Raw genomic sequence first — 24,328 nt, 5'->3', positions numbered from 1 at the left:
TCAGGGGGCTGATCACTCAGCAAGTGTCACTCTGTCAGCACACATTGGGTCTCCTCCATTATTCCCTCTGACACCATATTGGATCACTGGGTTCAGAACTTCAGGGAGAGATTACTTCCTTTTGAGTCTTCTATATAAATACAGCACCTGTACCCAGGACCATTAAGTAGAGATCTTGCTACCAACATCGCCTTTGCTGGGGAAGGATGACTGTAGCTGAGTAGAATAAAGAAGAGTGAGAGACAGAGAACTAAGTGACAGGAAGTAAAGTGAATCTAAGCCTCTCTTGGAAACGACTAATTCTCCTGAAATCTCTGAGAGTTTCATGGGGAAGAAACAGGGAGAACAATCACAGATTCTTTCCCCCCACCAAATCCTCACAAATAAAATGTTGTAGAACTAGGTCATTTAGAAACAAGATTTTGAGGGAGAGCCATGAACAGTCATCCAGGTGATAAAGTGCAGAAGAACAACTCTGGAATGATTGAGGCTCAGCATGCTGGAATACTGTAGCTCCCTCCAGTGTCCCCTGAGTGCAAGGGCGGCAACCCCTGGATTTTCTCTTTATATCATGTACGCTTATAAAATGTTGAACTACCTCCAACCATAATTAAGATAAACAGCAGTGACGCATCCGTCTTGCCTGACTGATAAACCAATATAGAGACTAGGGATCCATTTCCCTGGCCCCTGAGTATGCTGAGTAAACAGCTGGGCTCTACAAATTACCCTGACTTGTTAAATGCTGTAGGCCTTGTTGGACTAGAAAAGGAAAAGAAACTGAATTCAGACTGATGATCCTTCACTAAGAAAGGTCTAGCAGAAGCTGCCCTAGATCTTTAGACAGGATAGTTGTTAGCACACGTGCCATATCTGTTTATAACTGCTGTGACAGGCTGTTTTAAAGTTACAAAGAAACTCAAACCACAAAAGGGTTTCCAAATCAGGGTTTATACTGATTGCCAGTAGAGGCCAGAAACATCTCTTTTCCTCCCTCCTGAATGCTAATGGCTTCTGAGGATTTTTTCTGCCTTTCTCCGAGCATTGGTACATTAGCAATAGGAAAGTCTATAGGGTTTTGACTGGGGTATGTTGATGCTTCTGTTGGTACTTAGAAAACCCAGAGGTACTTAGAGGGTTTTGCTCTTCTGGTCAGGGTCACACTGATTGCCAAACTTGGAGTCAGGAAAGCACTTTTTCCCTTAAATCAAAATGGCAAGGACCTTGAGGGTTTTTGCCTTTATCTGCAGTATGGTCCCTTGCCCAGGATCTTTTGAGAATTTAAGAACTAATTGAAGAGGCAGAGCCCTGGCCATGTCTTTCTCTTTCCCCTGCATGCCTGTGGCATGTTGCAGGTTGTTCTTGATGTTTTGGATTGTGTGCGTTGTAGCATGCATGAGGGTTTGAAGTAGCAACTTTGGAAATTCCTGTCAATACAGGGGATGGGATTTGGCCCAAGTGGCCTCCTCCAGTCCCATGTTAGCTCCTAGAAATCCAGACTCTGCCACTGTGATATAAAGGATATTGGACTAGATGGCCCAGTGGTCTGTTCCAGTATGGTATTTCTTTTGATGTTCCTGTGTTCCTAACCTCCCAGTAACAAAAAACTGATTTATCCAGGTAGAGATGAAACGAAGTTGTTTTCCCCACCCTCTGGATATTGGGAAACAGCTGATTTGAGAAGATCCCCCATTGGATCCAAGAGGATCTTTCCATTCAGGAGGCAGAAACCTCTGCCACAATTTCTCTTGGTTACTTCCTCACCATTATAGTGCCTCCTCTGAATTGCAGGTTAGCCAAACACCTATCAGCCAAACATGAATCTTGGCCAGATTGTAGAATCTGCATTTTTTGGCTTCAGAGACACAGACTGATGGCACTGCAGGCCATAATGTCTAATTTGTTCCCTTAATGACCAGGGGACTCCAGTAATACCCTGCACCCCCTGTCCTCCTTTCACCTCCTCCTGAGACCAAAGGCTGCTTTCTTGAGTTTCCGGGAGGGCAAGAAACAGGAAGAAGCCCCTAGCCATTTCCTTTATCTGTTCTTTTTAAGAATCTGCCCTGCCTGGGATAAAGGTTGTCTCAGGGGCAGAAGAAGCAGGCTCACCACCAAAAAAAAAATAAAAATCCTATAGTGCCAGGGAACCCTGTGCTGAGATGTACTGTGCAGCAGTCACAGTTCTCCAGTACTAACTCCAGCCTCCTCAGTGAAATCTGTGGATCCACCCCCAAGCCCTGCCAGCTGTGGCATAGTACTGGGGCATACTGTGGATTTCTCTAGCAACCATCCTCTGGGAGTTACTGGGCTTTATTCCTAGAGTACCACTGAGAGGTACCTACTACAGGGTTAAGCCTTATGGGGCACTGCCCTCCCCTGCCAGGCTTCCATCTGCTGCCTGATGAGGAAGAGAGTTTCCCTGAACACCCATGGGATTGGCTTTGGGACTAAGAGCAGGGCAGTATCTACCCAGACCCAAAGGAGGAACTGTCAGATTCAGGAGCTGCAGAAGAGGAAGGAAGTCATCCCTTGCTTCCCTAGCTCACCCCAAAGGGAGCAAAAATTAATAGGAGGACCCTGGGGGACTTGTCAGAGGGGTGGGAGGAGGTAGGGTTGCTGACAAGCTGGGAAAGGAGGAGGAGGGTATTTGAGGAGGCATGAATTTGCACCCCCAGGTTCATGAAAGATGCTGAACTCTAAGGCAAAACTCTTAATGCGGGTTAAGGGTCTGATACCAATGGCTCATGCAGCTCTCGCTCTCTCCCTCTCCCTTTCCTCCTCATTCTTTCCCTTTCCTTGCTCTCTTTGTTGCTGTCCTTGCGCTCCTCCCCTGTGTCCCCCTTGTTTTACTCTCTCCTTCTCTTTCTGTGCCTTTCTTCCCTCCCTGTGTCTCTGACAGTAGCCAGCATGGCAAAAGCCACACCAAACTCCCCCTTCAACCCATTCAAGCTGATCCCTGCACTCTACCCCCTTGTTCCCAGGAGCGAGCCCCCTCCCACAGCCCATTCTGCCAGAGTAGCTAGCAAAAGGAGGATGCTAAGCTCTCTAGCTTTTGGCACACAGACGCTAGGTGATGTCATCACTTTCTCTGCCAGCTGATTGGCTGTCTGCCAGGACCTCCATCTGTCTGGGAGCCATGGAAATCGTTCGTCTCTGTTCTGGGCTTTTTCTCTCTTTCCTTTTATCTCCCTGTTCTGTTTTCTCATGTCTTTTGCTTTTCTCTTGTAGCACATCTGTGGCCACTTAAGACTTCACCTTGCTCCACTCTTCGGCCACTTGGAACGTCATGCAGCTGCAAAGACAATGTTTCATTCTTCCCGTTCCAAAAACCCAGGATCTGACTGCTTGAACTAAAGAAGAATCCACATTAGCTCCATAATGGTACAGGGTCTGTGATGCAGCATTCAGGACAGTCCTGTGTGAGCAGAGAGCAGTGGTGCAAGTCCATCCAGTCAGGACAATAGTTTACAGGCTGTCCCCACCCACTGCTCGTGTGCTAAATTATGTTAGTTGAACGATCCAAAATTCCTCCTAGACTCATCACTTGCTGCCTATTTGTAATAACTAAGCCACAGAGCCAGGGTCCTTGGAAGCAGAAATCCTGGGAGATACCAATGGGGGTGAATATAATTCACCCTCTCACTCAACAAGCTGAGCTTAAAGGATGATACACCTAGGTCCCCAGGTGGTGGAAATAAATATTACATGTGGAGATATTCAGGCATGAAAAGATGAGGGAAGGAGAAAAAGGAGGAAGAAGGAGGAGGGAAAGGCATGAAATCAGACCTTAAAAAAGTTTGTAGAAAGAAGGGAAGAAATATGTTCAGAAAGGGGAAAGGCAAGTGGAAGAAAAAAGAGTGAGATCGCAACAGGAAAATAGAGAAATGGTGATAGATGCATGCTTCTACAGGGATATGTTTTAGGCAGCACTGTACCGAGACTCCCGGTGGCCCTGGGTGAACTTTTAGTTTTGGGCCCTCCTTTGCTAGAGATAATGATAATAATAATCAGACAATGAAAAAAAAATACTATTTTCAGGCCCCTTTCTGTCTGGGCCTCAGGTAGCTGCCTGGTTCACCCATGACTGTGTCACTGGTTTTAGACCAGTAATCAGCAGGGTAATCATCTCTGAGTGTAATGCAGGTAGTTTAATTAGAACGCAGATCCCCGATGTTTCTCTTTACCTGAGACCAGGCAAAGCCTGGGACATTGTTGCAACCAATGCTCTAAGCTTCATCTATGGTTTTAAATCCAGAATTAGGACAGAATGGTATATTAGTGGGTTGCAGGAAGGCTGTTCCCCTTCAGCCAGGTGAGAATGACCGTTGGGATCTCTATGCAATTTGGAGTTTTTACATAACATTTAAATTGCAGTCAGGAAAATCCAGGTGAGTACTTTGCAGTCCTCTGACATACGAGAGAGCAATAGGCAGGCAGTGAGAGAGGCACATGGAGGAGATGGATAAGAGCAGGCAGCTCAGCAAGGAGAGCTGAGCAGCGAGAGGAGGGCCAGAGGGAGGGAAAGGCAGGGAGGAAAGGACGTCTGTACTGGAGGGCAGCATGGAACAGGACACAAGGGTCTGACACAGGCACTGGAAACCCGGCCCAGTGCTGGACTGTCCAGAGGGAGCGGGAGGAGCTGGCTCCCTCTGGATCCTAATAAACTCTGGAATGAGGGTGTGGGCCTCTTCGGCTCGCTCCCCCCTCATTCCATCTGCATTATGACACCAAGTCCTACTCTTTGGCTCCACTTTTCTTCAAAATTGTATTTTGAAGACAACTAACAGTGGAACGTTTTCTGGGAGTGGCTGCCTATGACTTACACTCTGGCCAAATGGGGGACCAGCCAAAGCAGGAAGAGACAACGTCTGCAGCTGAAGGGAGCAGAGGCAGTGGACAGCACTCAGTGACAGGGATCCCATCCCTTTCCTTGCTAGCCCAGCAAGTAAGTTTTTTTGTTTTTGGGTTGGTTTGGTTTTTTGAGGGGGGGTTATGATGAAGAACTTTTTTCTTGGCTCCTGTTAATAAAATAACAGTATAGGCAAGAAAAAGAGAAAGGTTAGATGGCTGGTTAGGAGAGAGAGAGAGAAGTGGGAGAGAAACAAAGAGAGGAAAGGAGGATGAAGGATAAAGAAAGAAGGTAAACAGAGCACTCTGTCCAATCTCAAGTGCCTGGGCAGCAGCTGAGGATGTGAGAAGGCAGAGATAGTGGGAGATAGCTGGAGGGAGGGAGGATGAGAAGGCACACATGTTTGAGGTGGTCAGTGGGTGAGAAAAGTGTCCATGCTGCCGGGTATAGACCTCCCTATGGCTTGTGCTTGACTTTCATTGGATTTCTTTTTCCTCTGCTCTGCAGTGATGATGACCCTGGGAGCCCGTGTGCTGCTGTGCATCCTAGCTCTTTCTGTGCCCCCAGGTGGTGAGTGTCCCTCCATCCCCCCTGGCCCCGGAAGTGACTTCAGGGCTCTTTCCGCTTTCCTTGCTCCTTGGAAACTCCCCAGGGACCACTGCCGCACACTCCTTCTCTTGTGTGGGACAAGAGAAGACCCACACCCTCCAAAGGAAAGTGAAGGGGAGGAAAAGGGAAGAGTGCAGAAGAGGAGAGGGAAGGGAGGAGGGATTGTGAGGCAGTGCAGCCTGGAAAGCAGTGAGCAGGGCCAGTGTTCTCCCTTCCTCATAAGGTCCAAGGAGTAAGCAGTGGGGAGATGCCAGGAGGCAAGATAGGGCCACTTTGCCAAGTAGCTACCACTCTGCCCACCAGGTGGGAGGCATAGAAATTGGTAGAGGGGCCCGCAGAGATGAATCAGTGGAGAGCCCCTCTTGATAACATGGGCTTAGTTTTCCTCTCATATGGACAGGTGCCCCTTGGCAGGGATGGATTAAGAATTCTTGGGGCCGTGGGCCCAAGAAGTATGGGGCCCAAAGAAGATTGCATTGATCACCACCCACAGTAGAAAATAGCCAGTACGAAGCACCCCCTGCAAGACTGGGCTGGCATTGCCCCCCTCTCTGTATGGCGATGATAGCACAAATCATCCAGCAGCCAACAGACTGAGCTGCATCTGTAGAAAAACAGCAGTGGTGGGAGCTCCATCAGTAGGGTCTTCTGCTGCAGGGGGTCATGGGCCCAGGCCCTCTAGGACTGCACATGAATCCATCCCTGCCCCTTGGAGTCCAGAGCCAGTGTTTAGGGAGGGGGTCAGCTGCAATATGTGCTTTGTGGTGAGCATGCTGCATGCTCCATGGGAGTTGACAGTGCAGCAGAGACATTGGTAACCAGTGCCTGCCAGGTGCTGCCTATGGCAGCGTCTTGGATCTAGTCTGCAGAGCATCTCTAGATGGTCCATGCAACTTGTTCTCACAACAGTGACATGCCTGCCATTCTTCAGCCTCCAAAGCTTCTTCCTCATCATTCCCAATTCCCAGCTGCTGAGTTCCTAGTTTTATTGGTCAATTAAGCCTAGTTTTTCAGCCCTCTTTTCTGGTGACTTTGTATCTGTGCTGGCTTATCCTGTGTGATAAATTGAAGGAGGATTAACATCTGCAGAAGAAACCAAATTTGGAGAAGGCAGCCACAAAGAGCAGAGTTAACTGGTGAGATTGGAGCAGAGACCAAGGGACAATTCCATTATAAAAGAGGGAGCTGCATCTAGGGTGGAGAAAACCAGGGACTGGATATGGAAGGGGAGGTAGGGGGAAGACCATCAGCTGCATCCACATCTATTACTTTCTGATCTCCTTTCCTCACTCATCATGAGTACCCAGCTTGTGTTGAGAGGGTGACCTTCAGAGGAGAATTTCCCTATTACACTTGTGGATCTTGGATGCACCTCAGTCCTGTTCCTACTCCAAATAGTGCTTTGTCCCATAAGCAGGCTCCACAGAAGACACAAAGCTTGTGGCCACAGTGCAGGGAGGAGAGGCATCCATAGCACAGAGATGTTGCTCTTAAGGGTGGTGGTTTAAGAAATAGGAAGGGGAAAAGGTTATTTCTTTTTTTCTTTTTTTGTGGTACATAAAGGAGTTAGGAAAGGGATTATTCCTGCTTGGTTTTTATTTTTGGGTTTTTGGGGGTATTTTACCTGCAAATGACTATGGAGTTCCAAGCAATGATCTGATTTGCTAAAGGGCTAGTTGGAGATCTAGAGAATTCAAGTAGGAGCCTTCTGGAACTGAGAACAGATTTAACAATGTGCTCCTAACATTTTGTTAGCCTTATGCATCCCAAACTAAAGGGATTTAAATAGCCTAATACAAAGTCCCTACCCTTCTCAGTTGCTCAGGGGTCTCAGTGATTTTACATCCAGACCAGATGTCCTTAGAGCCAGGCCATCAGACTTATTGGGTCCTGTGGACTAGATTGTGACTGTGGGGCTTCTTCTGGATCAGACCTAGATAACAGGGCTTCTTGCAGGCTGGAGGACCCATGGACAGTAATCCCTGAAGCTGCCAGAGCTACTGTTACGAGGCAGCTCCAGAACCAAAGAGTTAACATTGCTGCCATTCCCCTCCCCACACCACACTTTCCTCTAGTGCTGATTTTGGGGTGACTAAAATCTCCATTTTAAGCAAAGAATAAGGTGGGGAGGGAACGCGTCAAGTGACTCCCTGGGTTCTGGAGCTGTGCTGGAACAGCAGGGATTAACACCACCCTTACAGGGGCCCTGGCACCCATGGCAACAAGCTCTTTAGCCAAATCTGGCCTGTAGAGGTGAGTGGTTCTGCCTTTTAGAAGCCCTGTGGGGTGGATGACCTACCTCTCCAGGCCAGATGTTTGACACCCCTCCTTAGGGTCTTTTGGAAGAACAGGTGAGAAAAGTCCTGAATTCTTAATGAAAAATAAGCAAAATTTAAAAAAAGACAACAACAAAAAATATAAAAACATTAAGAGATTCAGGTCTTCCTTTCACATCACAAAGAAAGCAGAAAGGCTACAACCCCAGTTCTTCCATGGACACAGGGACAGACTAGGAAATGAAATGGAATATTTGGACTCTGTACAGGGTCTTTACATGTGGGGGGAAGGGGAAGCTTTAATTGAAGTGGCTTTCAGGAGCTGCTCTTGTGTATTCAGTGTCCCATGCTTCAAAAGGGATACTGGGGGTGCTTTAACTAAATTTTGTTTGACGAGCTTTAGTTAAAGATGCAATTTTGAAGTTCAGGGACACTGAATACATGAGATGCCAAGTCTGCTGGAGTGTGCTAATTAGCATGCTTCAGAAAAGTTGATTCATCGAGGCTGCAGCATGCATCAGAGGTGTCAGGCACACGTGTAGGTGCCCTGTAATGCTGTTGAGTAGAGCTGTGGCCAGGCTACAAGTGTTTCCTTGCAAGATACAAATAACTGCTATTGTATTGGGACTTAAAGAGGGTTTTACAGACCTAGTTCTGTAGTCCTCACACATGCAAAGCCCCCAGTTGCTAGCTAGAGGCAGGCCAGACAGGCCAAAGGCAAAGACAGGATCATCAGGGCACCCTCTACAGTGGGCTACTGCAACTCTTCCCAGCCTTTTCCTGCCAACTGAGTCCTTTTCCCAGAGCAGTGATGCAGACATGTTCTTCTTCCTATACTAAGAAGAAAATATTTTCCCATTTCTGACTGCCTGAGGCAGTACCAATCTCACCCTTTCCATTCTGAAAAGCAATGAGGCTAACTCTATTTCAGTTCCATGTCTGTGTCACTGGATGCACAGTCAGCCTCTGTCATTCTCACTATGCAATATGCCAAGGGAGGGGGTAAGTGGGACCATGGGAGTCCCTACACAGAGGGAAAGGCTAGCCACCTGCAGACTGCATTTGCCTGAACAGCTAATGGCTTGTTCTGTGGCTTGGGAAGTCACATCCTCTGCCTATACCTTACTGCCTCTTCTGTAGCTTGATCCTGACCTGCCTAAGAGAGGGCTGTGGCATGCAATTTGTTAATGTTTGTAAAATGCAACCAAGTCCTCAGATGGGTGCTGGAGAAATTCAGAATCTGTGAACAAGCCCAACCACAAAGGAGTATATGGCTTCTCCTCAAGAGTCCCTGTCAGGCGCAGTGCTACAGTGGTAGCAGTGGCCCCAGCTAGGGCAACCCCATGCTAGTCCCACCTGAAATTCAGCTGGAGAAGATGGGACATCCCTCTGCAGCCACTCACAAGCCCTCGATGTCCAGTGTTTGAGACTGGCTGCTGGAGATGCCTCCTGAAGCAGCCTCACCACTATATTTCCAGGTTTGGAGCATGCCACTAGGCCCATGTGGCTGGGGAGTGCTTGGTAGTGTCCCTCCAGGCCACACTGCCACCTCAGATGTTCACAGGTTCAGCAGGAGCAGTGTCCAGATCTGTTCACTCCAAGAATCTGGGAAGAACAAACAATAATCGGTAGAGTTGAGTGGTTCTCCTCCCCTCCAGTAGAGGGCAGTGGCCTCACATACACCATACACCAGCTCCAAGTATTTCATAAATGTTTCTAGCCCGGTGGTCTTCAACCTGCGGTCCACATATCCTTGAGGGTCTGCAGACTATGTTTAAGGGGTCTGTGAAAGATGACTATGATCAATCAAAAGTATTTGAATATCCTCCTTACAATTCAAAGGGGTCTGCACCACCATTCAAAATTTGCAAAATTTACAAATTTGCACCTCTTTGCAAAAAAATGTTAGGGGTCTGCAAATGAAAAATGTTAAAAAAAAAGTGTTCTAGCCTATGCAAATCCTGTACTCTGACCTCTGCCCTGTCCCCTCTTCTCTTGCAGACTGGTTTCCACAAGTAGTCAATGGACAAGATACAGAACCAACACTCCCAACAGTCAGTAAGTCTTGCTGTCTGGTCTGCCCTAAATGGTGTGCACGCACATACAGGAGTGTGTGGGTCATGTGGTGGAGGGAGATGCATTGTAATTACACACAGTCAAGCTGCAGTCTCATTAGAGATTGGGCCTGGCTGGTCCCGAGCATTGGAGAATCTGGGTGCTGGCTGCTCAGTGGGAAGCACCCTAGTACTCCTTCATGCTCGTAGGAGGCCCTTCGGTATCAGAGGTGCTTCCTTTTGGGTGAAGCTTATAACAGGGGTTAAACCCCAGGGATCTTCATGCAGGAATAGGTTCTTTGGTCCCAGTGTCTTGGTCAATATTCTTGCTCTCTGCAAATGGCATTCTATTTCCTGGCCTCAGCTGCCATGAAGCTTGGCTCCACAGCATCATACAGCTTCTAGGATCCACTCCAAACAGGGCTGCTATTTTTAATTACATGGACATTGAGATCATTGTTCCTATGTGCTAGGTGCTGTACATGCATGGGGTAAGAGACAGTCCTTGCCTAAAACGCTTACAGACACCACAAACCTGTGTCATAAATAGAGGGAAGAGGGTAGGAAAGACATAGGTGCTGCAGCAATAGCAGTTACATGGACTGGCTCTGTGTGCAACTAGTCTGTTCGGAGTCACCAGGTGTATTATGATATGAGATGTGATGGATGAGCAGGTAAAATGCCATGCTACCAACCCAGAAGTGTGAATTTGAGCCTCATGCTGGGGGCCACCCTCCACTGACTCAGCTGTAAATTAGCACCTGCCCATTTGGGCTGGGAAGCCCAAGGCTGCCAAACGTGATGCTGGCCCCATCACTCACATGTGTGCATTGGCTACAGAACTTGACATGCCCTAAACCAGTGGCTCCCCAACTTTTTTTTGCTGTGACCCCAAATCCGGGTCACGACCCCCCCCCCCACCGACTCAGTTATGCCTGGGCTGGGCTGGGCTGGGCTGGGCTTGCAGGGGGCAGCAGCCCCACAGGCAGGAGGGGCAGACCTCCCACAACCTTGATTTGGGTCGCAACCTAAGGTTGGAAGCTACTGTCCTAAACACACCAGCCTGATGGGTTTGCCCAGGCTCTGTCTGATCTTTAACCTTTTCATTATTTTAAATCCCTGCATGAGTAGTGACTGTCATCTGACAGTTTGTGACGGTGGAAGTGAGTGCCAAACAGGAACTCAGGAGAGGAAAAGGTAACAGTTTTATGGATTAATTGAGGAAGGAAGTTCCTGGTGGATGGGGTGGCCTAGAAGAAGTTACAGAAATGCAAGATGGAGAGAGGTGCCTAAAAAGGGTGGTGAGGCTGGTGTCCTGGACAACTAAAAGAATGCAGGAAGAGACAAAAGGCATTTACAGAGGATAAGGGAGCACTTTGACAGGCCTGTAATGGCAAGGACATGATTCTGATTTGATTCAGGAACCACAGGAGGGATCCGAAAAGGGGGAAGGTGTAGTAAAGATGGCATATCATGCCCTTTGTGGCTGGAGTCTGAATGGATGGGAGAGGGGTGACAGGCCTGTCAGAGAGCTAAAGAAGAGGTGACCGGAGGTGAGCTGGACAATAGCTGTAGGTGAGTAGGCACAAACCAAAGGCCAGATCTCAGAGAAGGAGGTAGAAACTTCAGGAGACAGACATGGCCTGGAGGGGCAAGGCTAGGAGGGTGCAGTCAGAGGTGCAGCTGGGCAGGGTGTTGATAGATCTGAGTCACTCTCTAAAATCTAGAAGTGAGGGGAACCAAACTGTTGCTTCAGTGAAACCCAATTGTGCAGAGCAGGGACATGTTGCTGGGGACAGAATGAACTAGTGGTGGAATCACGCTGAACTATGGAGACCCAGAGCCTGTCCCTGGCTTGGCTACTGACTCACCCTGGAGTTTTGGGCAAGTCATCATATAGCTCTATGCCTCAGTTTCCCCATACTTACAGTAGGATGATGATAGGGACATACCTGCCAAAAGAGGCAAGAGAATACCTGAAGTTGTGCTTGTACAGTGCTGTGGAAACACAGGGAGCTCCATGACCATGCCTTCCCCTCAGCCATCTGCCCCATTCCTGCAATACAGTGTGCCTGGGGCTGCCTTGGAGGCTGCTTGGCTGATACAGGGCTGTGAAACTGTGAAACTGTTCTGTAACAGGGCTGTGAAAATTTTGGGTAGAGCAGGGGTACCTGAGATAGCCCAAGGGGGTATGCTTGGGTGGGTGGGGACAGAGTGTCACCACGCACTATCCTGCGCACATCCAGCTGTGTCCCCTGCCCAGCCTCGGTTCCATGTCCGGTCACCCCCCCTCCCCAGTCCATGTCTAGCCACCAGGGGTACACTGCTCCATGTCTGGCCGCTGGGGGTACACTGATGCAAAAAGGTTGAAAACCCATAGGGTAGAGCAAAGAAGTGATGGTACTTTGCTGCCACTTGTTGCTCCTTGCCTGGCAATCTGTTTTGTTCTAGAGGGGAATTCCAGTGGCTAACAACCTAGGCTAGGGAGCAGTCCCCTGTCTGACTCTCAAGGGCATGCAGCAGCATGGGCTCCTGAACCTGAGGTTGTCTGCAATCTGGCCACCCAAGATAGCCCAAAGCTGGGAAGTTGGTAGCTGGGTCCAGAGTTCAGTGCAGTTTTGCACCTAAGAGTGCAGCATGTACCCTAGCATTTCTCAACCAGTGGGGTTGCAGCCCAAAAGTGGGCCACAAGAATATATGAAAGGGTCATGAACAAACATTAAAAATAGATAAGCAAACTTTAAAAATGGATTCTCCTTTAAAGGTCAAAAATGTGGGAAATTGTGTATTTCCCCTTGCAGGCTGGCAGAGTTCCAGCCTGCAAGGGGCTGCTTGTCTCTCCCCCGCAAAGTCACATACACCCACTCCCCGCCCCACACACTGGGGAGCTGGAGCCTGGCGGCAGTGGGTTGGGAGTGAGGGGCACTGGGTTAAGACTGGCCATCAACATTTACAAATGGGTCCAGGTACAAAAAAGGTTGAGAACCACTAGACTAGGAGATGCCAGCCCAGTCATTGAGACTGGGCAATGATACACCACAAGTCTTTACTGAGTCATTAGCACTCTCTTAAGGGCCTGCCTTAGCTAACTCAGTAGGAGACTAACAGGATCATTTACAGCTTTCTCTCTTTTTTCCAGAGGCAGATGAGCAAGGACCCTCCACTGCAAGACCTAGTGAGTTCATCTCTTTGAGCAAAGCAGGGAGGGTTCAGAGCCTCTTATTCCTGGCTTGGTGTTGTTCCCAGCTGTATGACCCTTCAGAGCCTCCTTTCCCCTCAGTGCCTCCATAGAGGCACATTACATTGCAGCTCTGGATCGCTGCTCTCACTGTGTTCCTCACAAGGAGGAGGTGTTTGGGGTGGTTTCCTGGGGGGATGCCATTTGGTGCTTGATCTAGACAATGTACACAGGACATCCTGACCTCCTGGGGGAGGGTGAGATAGGGAGCAATTAAAAGTGAAGTTTGAGCAGGGGACCACTGCAGGGAAGAAGGGCAGCACAACAGAGGCAGGATTTGGCAGGACTCGCTGGCATGTGGGCTGTGGTGACACAGATTACTAGTGTGCGTTTGCTGACAACTAGCGGCCACTTTGGGGTACAGCAAGGACAGTGTGAGGCACTGCAGGCAGGCTGACCCCTGTGAGAGTCTACAAATGCCTCCAAATGCGAGGATATATAGGCTATGCAATTTATGGTGATGGGGAATTACTCTCAGGCTTTCCCTCTATGTTGCTCCTTCAGCCTTTTGGCTAGAGGCAAGTAAGACTAGAAGACACCTGAACTCCAAGGCCTCTGGGTTTGGGGCTTGCATGTAGGATGCCTGCCTTGAATTTTGGAGTATGTGAAGCCCCAGAAGAGTCTGGGAGGGAGGATACTTGCTGGTGGTAGCACTACATAGATCTGAATGATTGAGCTCTGCTCAGTCAACAGAATTCAGAACTGATTTGGATGATTTGTCCCAAGACACAAAATTAAAAAAAAAAGACATGGGAGGCTGTGATTAGCAGCCAGGGAGGAGACAGAGACATGAATTCCTGGAGGAAAAACTTCATAGGTGGGGACCGAAGAATGAGTAACACAGAGGGATGTGGGGTGAAGCTGGATCAACACTGGCTGGGTGAGGTGGGCAGCATGCACTGCCAAGGCCAGCCCCTAGAGAACTGGTGGGAGAAGGGAGGGACACAGAGTATGTGAATCCACTGGATTGGCCTGGGGCCCTACCATCCGGCTGCGGCCAGCTCTGTAGGGGAGCAAAGGCTTAAAGCAGAACTGTCTTTCCTTTTCCAGCTGGGTTGTATCCAGCATCTCCGACAGTTAGTCCTGGTGAGTTCACTCTTCTGATTAAAGCAGGGCAGCTCAGGGCCTCCTCTGACTTCTCATCCCATCCCAGCTGCAAGACACCCAGCTTTCCCCTCCTCCCCATGCTCAGAGTCTCCCTTTGCCAGGCTCAGCCCCTTGCTCCTTCTGCAGCTCCCTAAAGCCGTGGTTTTCAACCTTGTTGGTCTCAAGGCACCTCTCAGAAAATGCCAACTCTTAGCTTTCACTCACTTGTTGACCACAGAAAAATAATAGAGCAATTACTCTGTTGCCAAAAACTCAGAGGGACCAAAGCAGGGTAGAATGGTTTTGACACTAGATTCCAATGAAAATCTCTAAGTTTGTCTTGCGAATCATGCATAGATTTTTTTGCATACTTAACGGTGCTAATGTTCCACAGCACCCTGTGGCACCCCCAAAAGGATCTCACAGCACCCTGGTTGTGAATCGTGCCCCAGAGATTCTCCTCTCCTTGTGCTCACCGTTGGTCTGTGGCCCTGGCTGTTGACAGCACTGGTGGCTGTTTGACACCAGGGCAGGGGAATAAGATGACCTCAGCTCTCATAGCAGTACTTATGGCAAGCCATCTCTCACAAGGCATTTGAGCTCCCTTTTGATGCGTCTCTGAGTGAATACCTGAGGCAGACTCCACAAGGTACTGTTTTATCAGGGTCCAAGGTGCCCCAAGTTTTGAAGGAGCATTAACCAACCTTTGCTCTGTACTTGGGAAATACCAGGGCCAGTACCATAGGACATTACTGGGATGCTGCACGGTCAGAGGTAGTGCTGCCCCTTGGTTTGAAGGCTACCCTACTTGAGATTCCCTTCTGCTCACTTTTTCTTTGGGACTGATGGCAAATAACCCATAACTATGCAAATGTCTTATTTTCTATTTCAAGCTGACTTTGAGACCCCAACAAAGCCGCAAGGTATGTTCAGTTTTGTTATTTGTGCCTCCTTGGCCCCTCCTGCCTGCTGCCCTCCTTGATGTGCAGGGCCCCTGGCAGATCCTTGGTGTGGGGGAACTATGGCAGAGAGCCAAACTCTGCAAATCCTTTGTCTTTTTCTAGTTCTGGCTGACACTGACAGTGTGACAGGGGTACAAGGTAGGTTTTGTTTTTCTGCTTGCCTCTGATTGGCCCCTTCTGTTCATTTATTGCCTCCTTCTGTCCAGTCCTGGGGTTAAGGGGATGTGGGGTGGGGGGAGGCAATCCCTTGTTAATGAATTAATTTAATCTTAGGCCTCAAGTCAGGGGTTGTGACTGGCCTGGGGCCTCAAATATATGACATGGAGCCTTTCAGCTGTCTGGCATCAAATCCCATCCAGCCCTAAATCAAAGGGAAGCTACTAACTCTCAGACTGGATCAGACCAGAACAGAGTTATGGTATAGAGTGAGGGGGATTTTCTTCCTCACCTCAAGGGACAAGTAGTTGGTTTGTGTCCTGAAGCACTGTGACTTCATGCCCTCTACAAACTTGCATTTTAAGTAACATGCCAGAAAATTTTATTTCTAAAATTATTCGTACAGTATGTCCATTCTGAATCATTCTCCACTCCCTGGGTAGTGTCAATCCTGCATCAGGAAATTCCACCGGTTTAGTCAAGCTCAGTTCCCCAGAGTCAACAATGTTCCCTTGCTTCTCCATGGGGATCCTGGAGGAATAAAAATGTCCCTCTCTAAAGAACCCCAGTCTCTCATAGGTATCAGGGAGCTGGGTATGCAACCTTTCGTCACCTAGGCTGTGGGCCAGATATGGATCTGGCGCACAGAGTCAGGTGACTTTGTCCATGCTGCACCATGGCCCATCTTACGCTGCAGTGGAAGGTAGAGATGATTGCTATGCATAAGGCAGCTGCGCCATAGCCAGGGATCAAGGAGTAGAGAAGAGGGTTGCACATACGTGATGCTGCAGCTGGGAGGGCTTTGCATGCTGGCACTGCATAGCAGTCCAGTGGTGTGGGGAGGTATTTACATACTGGGGCTGCTTTGGCCAAGCAGAAAGGGAGTTTGCACACCAGTGCTGCTAAGTGGTGGTGAGAAATGGTAGCAGCAGACACCTGGGACGTGAGCCAGTTTGATAGAGCCCACAGCTCCAAAACTTTGTGGAGCGCTGACATAAACAGTAATTTTGATGCAGCCCAAGTTACAAGGTCTTTGCAAACTGAATTGATGGCTGGTGTCCAGTTCTTGGGGACCCTGTATTCACTTCAGACTGACCACAGCTGCCTTTGGCAACAGTTTGCATCTGTGTTTGTATGTGTTTCCAGAATGCCGGGAGGAGCAGTTTCCATGCACACGCCTGTACTCTGTTCACAAGCCTGTGAAACAATGTATCAGTTACCTGTGTGTGACCAGGTAAGAAGTCTGCAACCCACAAATAAAAAACAAGTTAGCTTCAGATCCCCTTGGGGCCACCAGCCTGGTTCTGCCCTCTTGTGTGAGCAGTTGGAGGAGTGAGACCTAACGGTGCCCTGTTGAGGTTACTAGTTAATGAAGCATAATTTAATATTCGTACCCTCCTGGAAGTGGTGAAGCATTCCCTGTTGTTAATTATTATTTTATCTCTTGGGCCATGAAGACTACATGAAGCCCCAAAGGCCAGGCCCAGAACCAAATTGTAATTATAGATGCCTAAGCAGGACTTAGGTGGAGCTGAGGAGCCTGAGTCACAAAAAGTGACACAGATTGACCTTGCTTCGACAGCCACAAAACCACCAAGGCACCTACATTTAGGAGGCATCTCCCTTTTGTCCTGAAGAGTTCCCATCAGGTATAGCCTGAGGCTGCTACAGTCACTTGTAAGTGATCCAGACCAAGCACCCTGGTGTCTAGACTGGCTACTCTCTGCTGAAACTCAGCTTGCAGCTAGCCTCTGCCTGCCCCTTAGTCCATTAGGTATCCAAAGAGCATGCATAATGCCCGGTTACCGCTGCCAGCAGCCTTGCTCCTGCAGAGCACAGTGCTCAAAGCAGCTTTCTTTCTTGCACATGAGTGGTGGTGGCAGGGCCCACTTTTGGCACCATTGCCTAGTAGTCAGAGCACACCCCCATAAAGGAGAGTTCTTGTTTTAGGTCCTTCTCAGCCTGAGGGGACCCAACACTACATCCCCCCAACTCCTAGGAGAGCACCATAACCCCCAGCCTACAGGATCAACTGTGTGAGGGCCCCCTTCATTTCTGCTCTTGAAGCTAGGCCACTGGGCAGGGCAACCAGAAGTGCAAGATTCATGGGGTCAGAAAGAGACCATGTGAGAGGGAACCTGATTGTAACATGGTTATCACCCAGGAGGGGACAGTCCTGGATGCTGATCCCTGCTGCAAGGCTATTTCTGTACTTTAGTAAGTGACTGTCCAACAGAGGATACACAAGCAGTTCTGGCAGTAGTGATAAAAAAACTGTTTCTTCCTTCCCAGGAAGATGCGCTCAGCACTTTCACAGTAGGTTGATAAGGACCCATTCACTGTAAAAGGTGACAAATGGGCTTAAGCTCCTCAGGTGGAAACAGGTCTTGAACTCCTATCTCCCCCCACCCGAGTATGAGCTATAACCAGTAGGCTACAGCACAGCCAACAAGCAGTGTAAGTACTGCCTGTGGATGTTGAAATTTGCAGAGATCTCCATGCTGCTGTTGGTATCAGTTTGGTACCTTCCCCCCTGCCATGCCTTGATGTAATCGTTAAATTAGGAAAGGGAAGATGCCTTTTCATCCTAGAAACAGTCCTCATTCTTCTTTCACCAGTGGATCCCCTACCAGGCGCCACTAACCCAAATCCAGTCTGTCTGTAGTTGGGCCTTCCTGGCCTGTATGTGCCAAGGTACCCATTGCCTTAGGAGCTTATTACATGGCTCCAAACCACCTCCTAACACCATTCCCATGCCTTGCAGATGCCTGTCCAGACAGTCTCCCTTGTTAGGACCTTGGCCCACTTGGCTTCTCCCCCTTTTCCCTTGTGGCTGACTTAGCTCAAATCCACTCTATTCAGTCCAGCTTCTAGGCTCCAGTCCAAGTCTCAAACTACTGGGATCTGGCTTAGCCCTCTTCAGGCTTTGGGCCCTTGGCCCCAGTTCTCAACCCTTGTGGGCATGGGCTCCCTGGTTTCTACCCTTTGCAGGCACTGGTTCTGTCCTTGGCAGGCTTCGGGTTCCTGGCCCTGTCTTAGACCCTCTCAGGCACTGAGCCCATTTTGGCTCTCGCTGCTGCCTTGGCCCCCACCTCCACCCCTTCCAGGCACAGGCCTACTAGGCACTAATGGGACCTTCAAAACTGCCCCTTAGTCTTTTCCACAAACCACCAGTTGAACTCAAAGGGAGAAAGCACACCAGCTGTAACAAACTTAACCTGCTTTAGGTATAGCAAATGACCACAATAGTCCACTGTCTTGCAGCAAGGCCCTTACCCAGGGTTGTATTCCTTCATAAGGAACCAGTATTCTGCTGGCAGTCCTTAGAGCAGCTCTGAAGTCTGCCTAGCATGTCACCCCGTCTTCCTGGCCAGAAGTTACTCATCCCCTGGCTTGCAAGGCTGAACTCCCAGTATACATGTGGCTCAAGCCAGGCCCACCTTTGATCAGGCGCCCTGTCAACTGACCCACCCCGGGGCTGTTTATTAACCCCAGCCTTGCCAGCTGATCTTGTCAGTTCACAAAAAAAACCTTTGCTTAAAGGGGCCATTTTGTTTTTCTGTAACAAGGTAAGGGGTCTGCATTAGAAACCCCCCCTTCCCTGGGGGGGTTAAACTCCTTTTTAAATCCTCCTCTGACCCATATCTCCATGAGAAGAAGTTGGCGCCCACATTCCAAGTCCCCTGTGGATGTTCTACTGAGAAATAATATGGTTGTAGACTGAGGGTCAACCTCATCAATCTTGTATTGTTAGTCTTCATATTGTGGCGCCAATGTAACAGGGTATGGTCTGCAATTAGTGTGAACTGGCAACCTAACAAATAATATCTGAGCATTTCTATCACCCACTTAAAATTGCCAAACATTCTTTCGCTATTGTGGCATAAGTCTTGAGGCTGTAGTTTCCCACGTATGTATACCACTGAGAGTTCTTCGTGTCTCTCTGCATTAAGACTGTGCCAATAGCCACATTTAGTGCATCTATTTGTAGCAAAAATGGTTTATTAAAATCTGGTGTATACAAAAGAGGAGACTGACAGAGCACCCTCTATTTCTTAGAAGGCACTTTCTGCCTCTGGGGTCCATCTCACCTTGACTGGGGCTCTGACTCATGTGAGCTCTGTCAAGATACCACTCACTCTGCAAAGTTGGATATGAGCAACTTTGGATCTTGGTCAGGAAACGAGACTAGTATCTGGTCTCCAACTTGGAAGTGCCTCATCCGGGCTTCTTGAACATAGGTGGCCATTTGCCCCTCTTGGACCCCTCTGAGATTGTTTAGGGCCTCCTTCTGTGCCGCTTCTGACAGGGCACCTGATCAAAGATGGACAGGGCTTGAGTGGAATGAGCCTGGAGCTCAGCCAAGCCAGGGAATCCAGCCTTTCAAGCCAAGGGATGAGGAACTCCTGACCAGGAAGACTGCAGGGCGGTTCCGAGCTAACTTCAGAGCCTCTCTTTTGGCTGAATTACATACTGTACAGGATTTCTGCTCCTATACCACTGGTCTTCCGATCCAGGGCTCCCCCCACCCCCGCAAAGCCCATCACCCATATAACTCAAAGGGTAAAAACTCAAAGGGGTGCCTCCTGCATTGCAAGCAGCAGGAGAGGGTAACATCTGATCCTATTTACGGGGGGGTTCTGTCACAGTTTTTAACATACCTTTCAGGGTGTGATTAAACTATTCAGCCAACCAGTCAATTTGAGGGTGGTATACTGTACTGAGGTTTTCAGGTGCTTAATTCCTAGTATTTTACTTACCCCTAAAATACATGGGACAGGCAATTGGTTCCCTGGTCTGTCAGTAGTTCTCGGGGGAGTCCTACCCAAGAAAACAGTTTCAATAAATTCTTCTGCTGCCTTCAGTGCGGACAAGGTCCACATGGGTACTAGGTCACATAGTCCATGATATTTAAAATATGCTGGTACTCTGTACTACTCTTTGGTAGTGGGCCCACAGTGTCCATGGCCACCTGTTCAAAGGTGTCTCAAATCAGCAGGAAGGGAACCAAAGGTGCCCTGGACAGGTAGCTGGGCACTGCCTTCTGGCACATGGGGCATGAGGTACAATAGTGTTTTACTAAAGCAACCCTGGCCAATAAAAGTCTCTCCTGAATTCTAGTCCATTTCATCTTTCCCAAGATATCCTTCCATGGTCACCTTGTGTACAACTTTTAGTAAGACCCTTACATACCATGACGACACCAGTAGCTGTTCCACCTCCTCTACTATTCCTGCCCCCCATCCTATAAAGGAGGTCATCTCAAACATTGACTCTCAGGGTTGCCTCCATCAAGTCTGGATGTAACACCTCCCCATTACACTGGGCCAAGTGCTAACAGAACACATGCTGAAATCCCTCCTCTTGGCTTTGTTCCACTTGAAAATGTTTGTCTTTCAGAAGGGCACCAATATCCACCATTGGTGTTGAGTCAGGGGTTTTCCCGACTAACCTCTCCACTCAGGGTCCTTGAACCTCCTCCCTTTCTCCAAAACCATCTCTTATTCCTTTCCACAAACCACAGTTGAATTCAAAGGGAGAAAGCACACCAGCTTTAAAATAAATTTAACCTACTCTAGGTATAGCAAATGACCATGATAGCCTGCTATCTTGCAGCAGGACCTCCGTAAGGGACCAGTATTGTGCTGGTAGCCCTTGGAGCAGCTCTGCAGTGAGCCTAGCATAAAACCCCTCATCCCCTAGCTTGCAAAGGTAGACTCCCTGCTTGGCTGAGCTCCAAGCCCTGCCCACCTTTGGTCAGGTGCCCTGTCAGCTGACCCACCCCCAGGGCTTTTAATTAACTCCAGTCTTGCTGGCTGCCTTTGGCTGGTTCACCAAAATCTTCCCTTGAAGGGCCATTCCACTTTTTTTTTTAACAGGGTAAGGGTTCCCTGTTATACCTGCCAATCTGGATTGCCTGCCTGGGCAACTGCCCTTTGGCCCAATTTAGAATTGGCCCCAAATAACTGCTGACACCAATGGGGGCTTTGCCTTCTAAGGGCTTGACTACTGGAATCTGCATTTGCCCTGTGAGTGATGATGATTTCCCTGTTTGTTGTCCCATCTGCTCTCCCTCCCATTCCTGATGTCTCTGGCAACCCCACAGCATGCGGCGCATATACATGATCAACAAGGAAGTGTGCTCTCGTATCATCTGCAAAGAGAATGAAGTCATGCAAGGTGAGAGGTTGGGGTGAGGCAGAGGTCTCTGTGGAGGGGGAATCGCCTTATTCCTGTCTGCTCTGCTGCATATGAGCCACTGAATAGAACAGGAGTTGTCAAAATACGCACCATGGGAGACCTGCCTGGGACCCCCTGGAGACAGGGCATGTTCAGCTGGGCAGATGGGATGGGGCCGTAGGGCAGGTGAGGATCAGCATCTGGTGAGGCCCATACCACCCACCCACAACAACTCATCCTAACTCCTCAAGTGGTCTCCAGCCCAAATAATTGCCCACCCCTGGAATAGAGTCTGCCAGGGACATTTCTAATTGGGTGATCCAGAGGGTTCTGTGATGTTGTTGTGGGGGAAGCTGGCCTTCACGCAGCCTGGGACTCAGCTTCCAGCCCTCCTACCAGTCCTTTCACCTGCCCACTGACCTTAGCTCCTTACCAGGTAACTGTTTGGTGGACCCCACTCCTGTCCTCTGATCTTGGGACTCCATCCCAGTAGCCTAGACTGCCCTGCCAGCAGAGAGGGACCTGCTGCAATGGCCTTTTTGTACAATCATGCCTTTCCCTTTGTTCCCCACCACCCCAGTGACAATCTGTCCCTTGGATACAGTCTAATCCTCTCAAGTCACTGTTCTTGAGCACATTTCCAATCTAGAAGCATATGACTGACAGGCCCTCCCCCATCCTGGCCCTACATCCAGCATCTGCTTCCAGGCGTCCTGTCACCTGTCAAGCTGCCCTGGGCTATCGCACCATGTTTTCATCAACTTGGCTGCTCCAGGCAACCCTCTGGAGCTGGAATCTGAGTCTGACTACTGAGTCTGCTGCAGGCCAGGCCTCAAGGATTGTAGACCCTTCTCTGCTGACAGTTCAGGTCCCAGGGCTTGGTTTGATCTCTTACAAAGATAGGAAGCAGCTGCAAAATCCAGCCATGGGTCCAGGTCTTATCTACCCTGGGGACTTGTCATCACCACTGCCATATTAGCAGGTCAAGAGCCAAATATAATACATTTGAGCAAGTTCTTGCAATAGATTTTAAAGGCTCTTTACCCAGAATTTCCATGGTGTTCCCATAAATAAGAGATCGGATTGTTTAAATTCTGGGCAAGTTCTTACTTCAGAGCAAGCTGGATAAATCTACCTAAACCTCTCTGAGGGTAAAAGAGGAGCCCATAGCTTTCCCAGAACCTAGCCCATGGTTTTATCCCAGTCTTTACTCTGACTAGGCTCCTGGCAATATCAGCATGTATTGATGGCGGAATGAGCTTTAGATGAAGGCTTTGGGGTCTACTCCCTATCTCTTTCTGACCCAGACCTGTGCATATGAGCAATGCAGATCTGTAGGTCTTCTGATTTTCATGCTGAGGCCCTAACTTGATCTATGTGTGTGTCTGTTCTGTCCTCAGAGGAGCTCTGCCGCCAGCTGGCTGGTCTCCCACCACGACGCCTCCGCCGTTCTGGCCGGCCCCTGGGCCCTCCCTGTCACCTGCCCCAGGACCAGCAACTGCGGAAGCTCAATGCTGTTTGAGCCATCACTGCTGGGGGAGAGAGGAGGGTAGGGAGGAAGGAAGAGATGCCATTGCCCCACCCAGACCGTCCACTGCATACTCCCAAAAGAAGCTCCCTGGCCTGCTGCAACGGCAGCCCCCACCCTCCTCTCCAGGTGCTGCCACATGGAGTCTCCTCCCTGCTGGCCACAGGTGGTGGCTGCCATCACTTCTCAGGTCAGATGTGGAGAGAGCTGGATCCTCACACCTCTCATTCCACGCTTGATCTCGCAAGCTGTGAGCTGCTCATTCCCCAGAGGTCCTTATTAACTGCACTTCTCCTGCTCCAGCTGTGCCTCTCCATTTTTGGGTGTATTTTCCAATGACCAGGGAAAACTGCTTTGCTCTCATGAGGCCCTCAGTTCACTCTTGCATTACAACCCCTGCTGTACTGAACGCAATTCTCCTTGATGGGCACAGTGCTCTGATCCATGGGGCCCAAGCAACACAATGTAGGGGGCAGATAGCCAGAGAAGGGCAGATCTCTGCTGTTTAAAGGCAAAACTGCTCTATAAAAAAAACACTCAGATACCTGCTACCTACAGGGAGAAGCTGTAGCACCTCCCATATAGGGGAAGATACCCTATGTGCTGGCTGATTTGGCCTATATAGGGGCAGGATGTACAGGGGCTGAATTTCTCTAGTAAGAGCCACTCTGCAGAGGAATGTTCTAAGGTGTAAAAGGGGGTGGAGCGCCAGCCTATACACAGGCATAATTTTCCTATGGAGAGTGCAGCCTTTCTCTCTGGGAGGAGAGGGCCTGTAAGAATTGATCTGGCTTTCCATTTGAGTCAATGGCAACTTTCCCACTGACTCCTGTGGTAAAGGATCAGTGTCTTGTAGAGGTTCTAGCACAAGCAAAGGAGGGTGGGGTGGAAATCAGATATTAGAAGGAGCTCTTGGAAATCGAATGAGACCAAGTCTCCACTCTGCATATAGAACCAAATGTAAACGTATATAGGTACAGAAATATATCACATAGGTGCTGTCCAGCATATAGAAATCTAGGACTCAACACAGTCTGAAGAAGTGAGTTGGGAACCTATTCTGCTGCTTGAATCTGTAGTGAAAGGAGTCCCCTGGGAGACACTGTCTGAACACTAGAGTCCATATACTGCACGCAAAAAACCATTAAAAGAAAACTTTATTTCCTGTTATTCTTAGCAACTCTCGTGTGTGGATTTATTTGTCTCTGGCTTTCATTTTATCTGATCCTGACCTACAGCTTGTCCTGGGTTCTACACACAGCTCTGCCCATACCCCTCAGTCCTGCCCTGCAGACCCTTCCTTTCTGCAGCTCGGAGAAACCCATTCATCAAGAATGTACTGTACCTTGCTGATGAGGATGTCCCATAGTCCAGCTGAAGAAAGGGAGGG

General features: G+C 49.1%; 1 protein-coding gene across 2 annotated transcripts; it reads left to right on the top strand.

Moving 5' to 3' along the window:
• The first annotated feature begins 3,775 nt into the window (after positions 1-3,775).
• On the top strand, positions 3,776-24,118 carry MFAP5 (microfibril associated protein 5). 2 transcript variants are annotated; one of them, XM_090043977.1, is made up of 10 exons: positions 3,776-4,945; positions 5,357-5,419; positions 9,736-9,792; positions 12,928-12,963; positions 14,077-14,112; positions 15,006-15,035; positions 15,177-15,212; positions 16,377-16,464; positions 21,337-21,410; positions 22,811-24,118. In XM_090043977.1, coding segments are annotated over exons 1-10 (543 nt in total). In that variant the 5' UTR covers positions 3,776-4,944; the 3' UTR covers positions 22,933-24,118. The 2 variants fall into 2 exon arrangements, with proteins under 2 accessions (XP_089900103.1, XP_089900104.1); XM_090043978.1 differs by lacking the exon at positions 14,077-14,112 and having other exon boundaries at positions 3,781-4,945.
• The last annotated feature ends 210 nt before the right edge of the window (positions 24,119-24,328 follow it).

The sequence above is a fragment of the Crocodylus siamensis genome, chromosome 4 (assembly GCF_052110815.1).
Source record: "Crocodylus siamensis isolate JL-2025a chromosome 4, ASM5211081v1, whole genome shotgun sequence".
Classification (NCBI taxonomy): Eukaryota; Metazoa; Chordata; order Crocodylia; family Crocodylidae; genus Crocodylus; species Crocodylus siamensis.
Note: the sequence above shows the minus strand (reverse complement) of the source record. Positions and strands in the feature narration are given on the sequence as shown.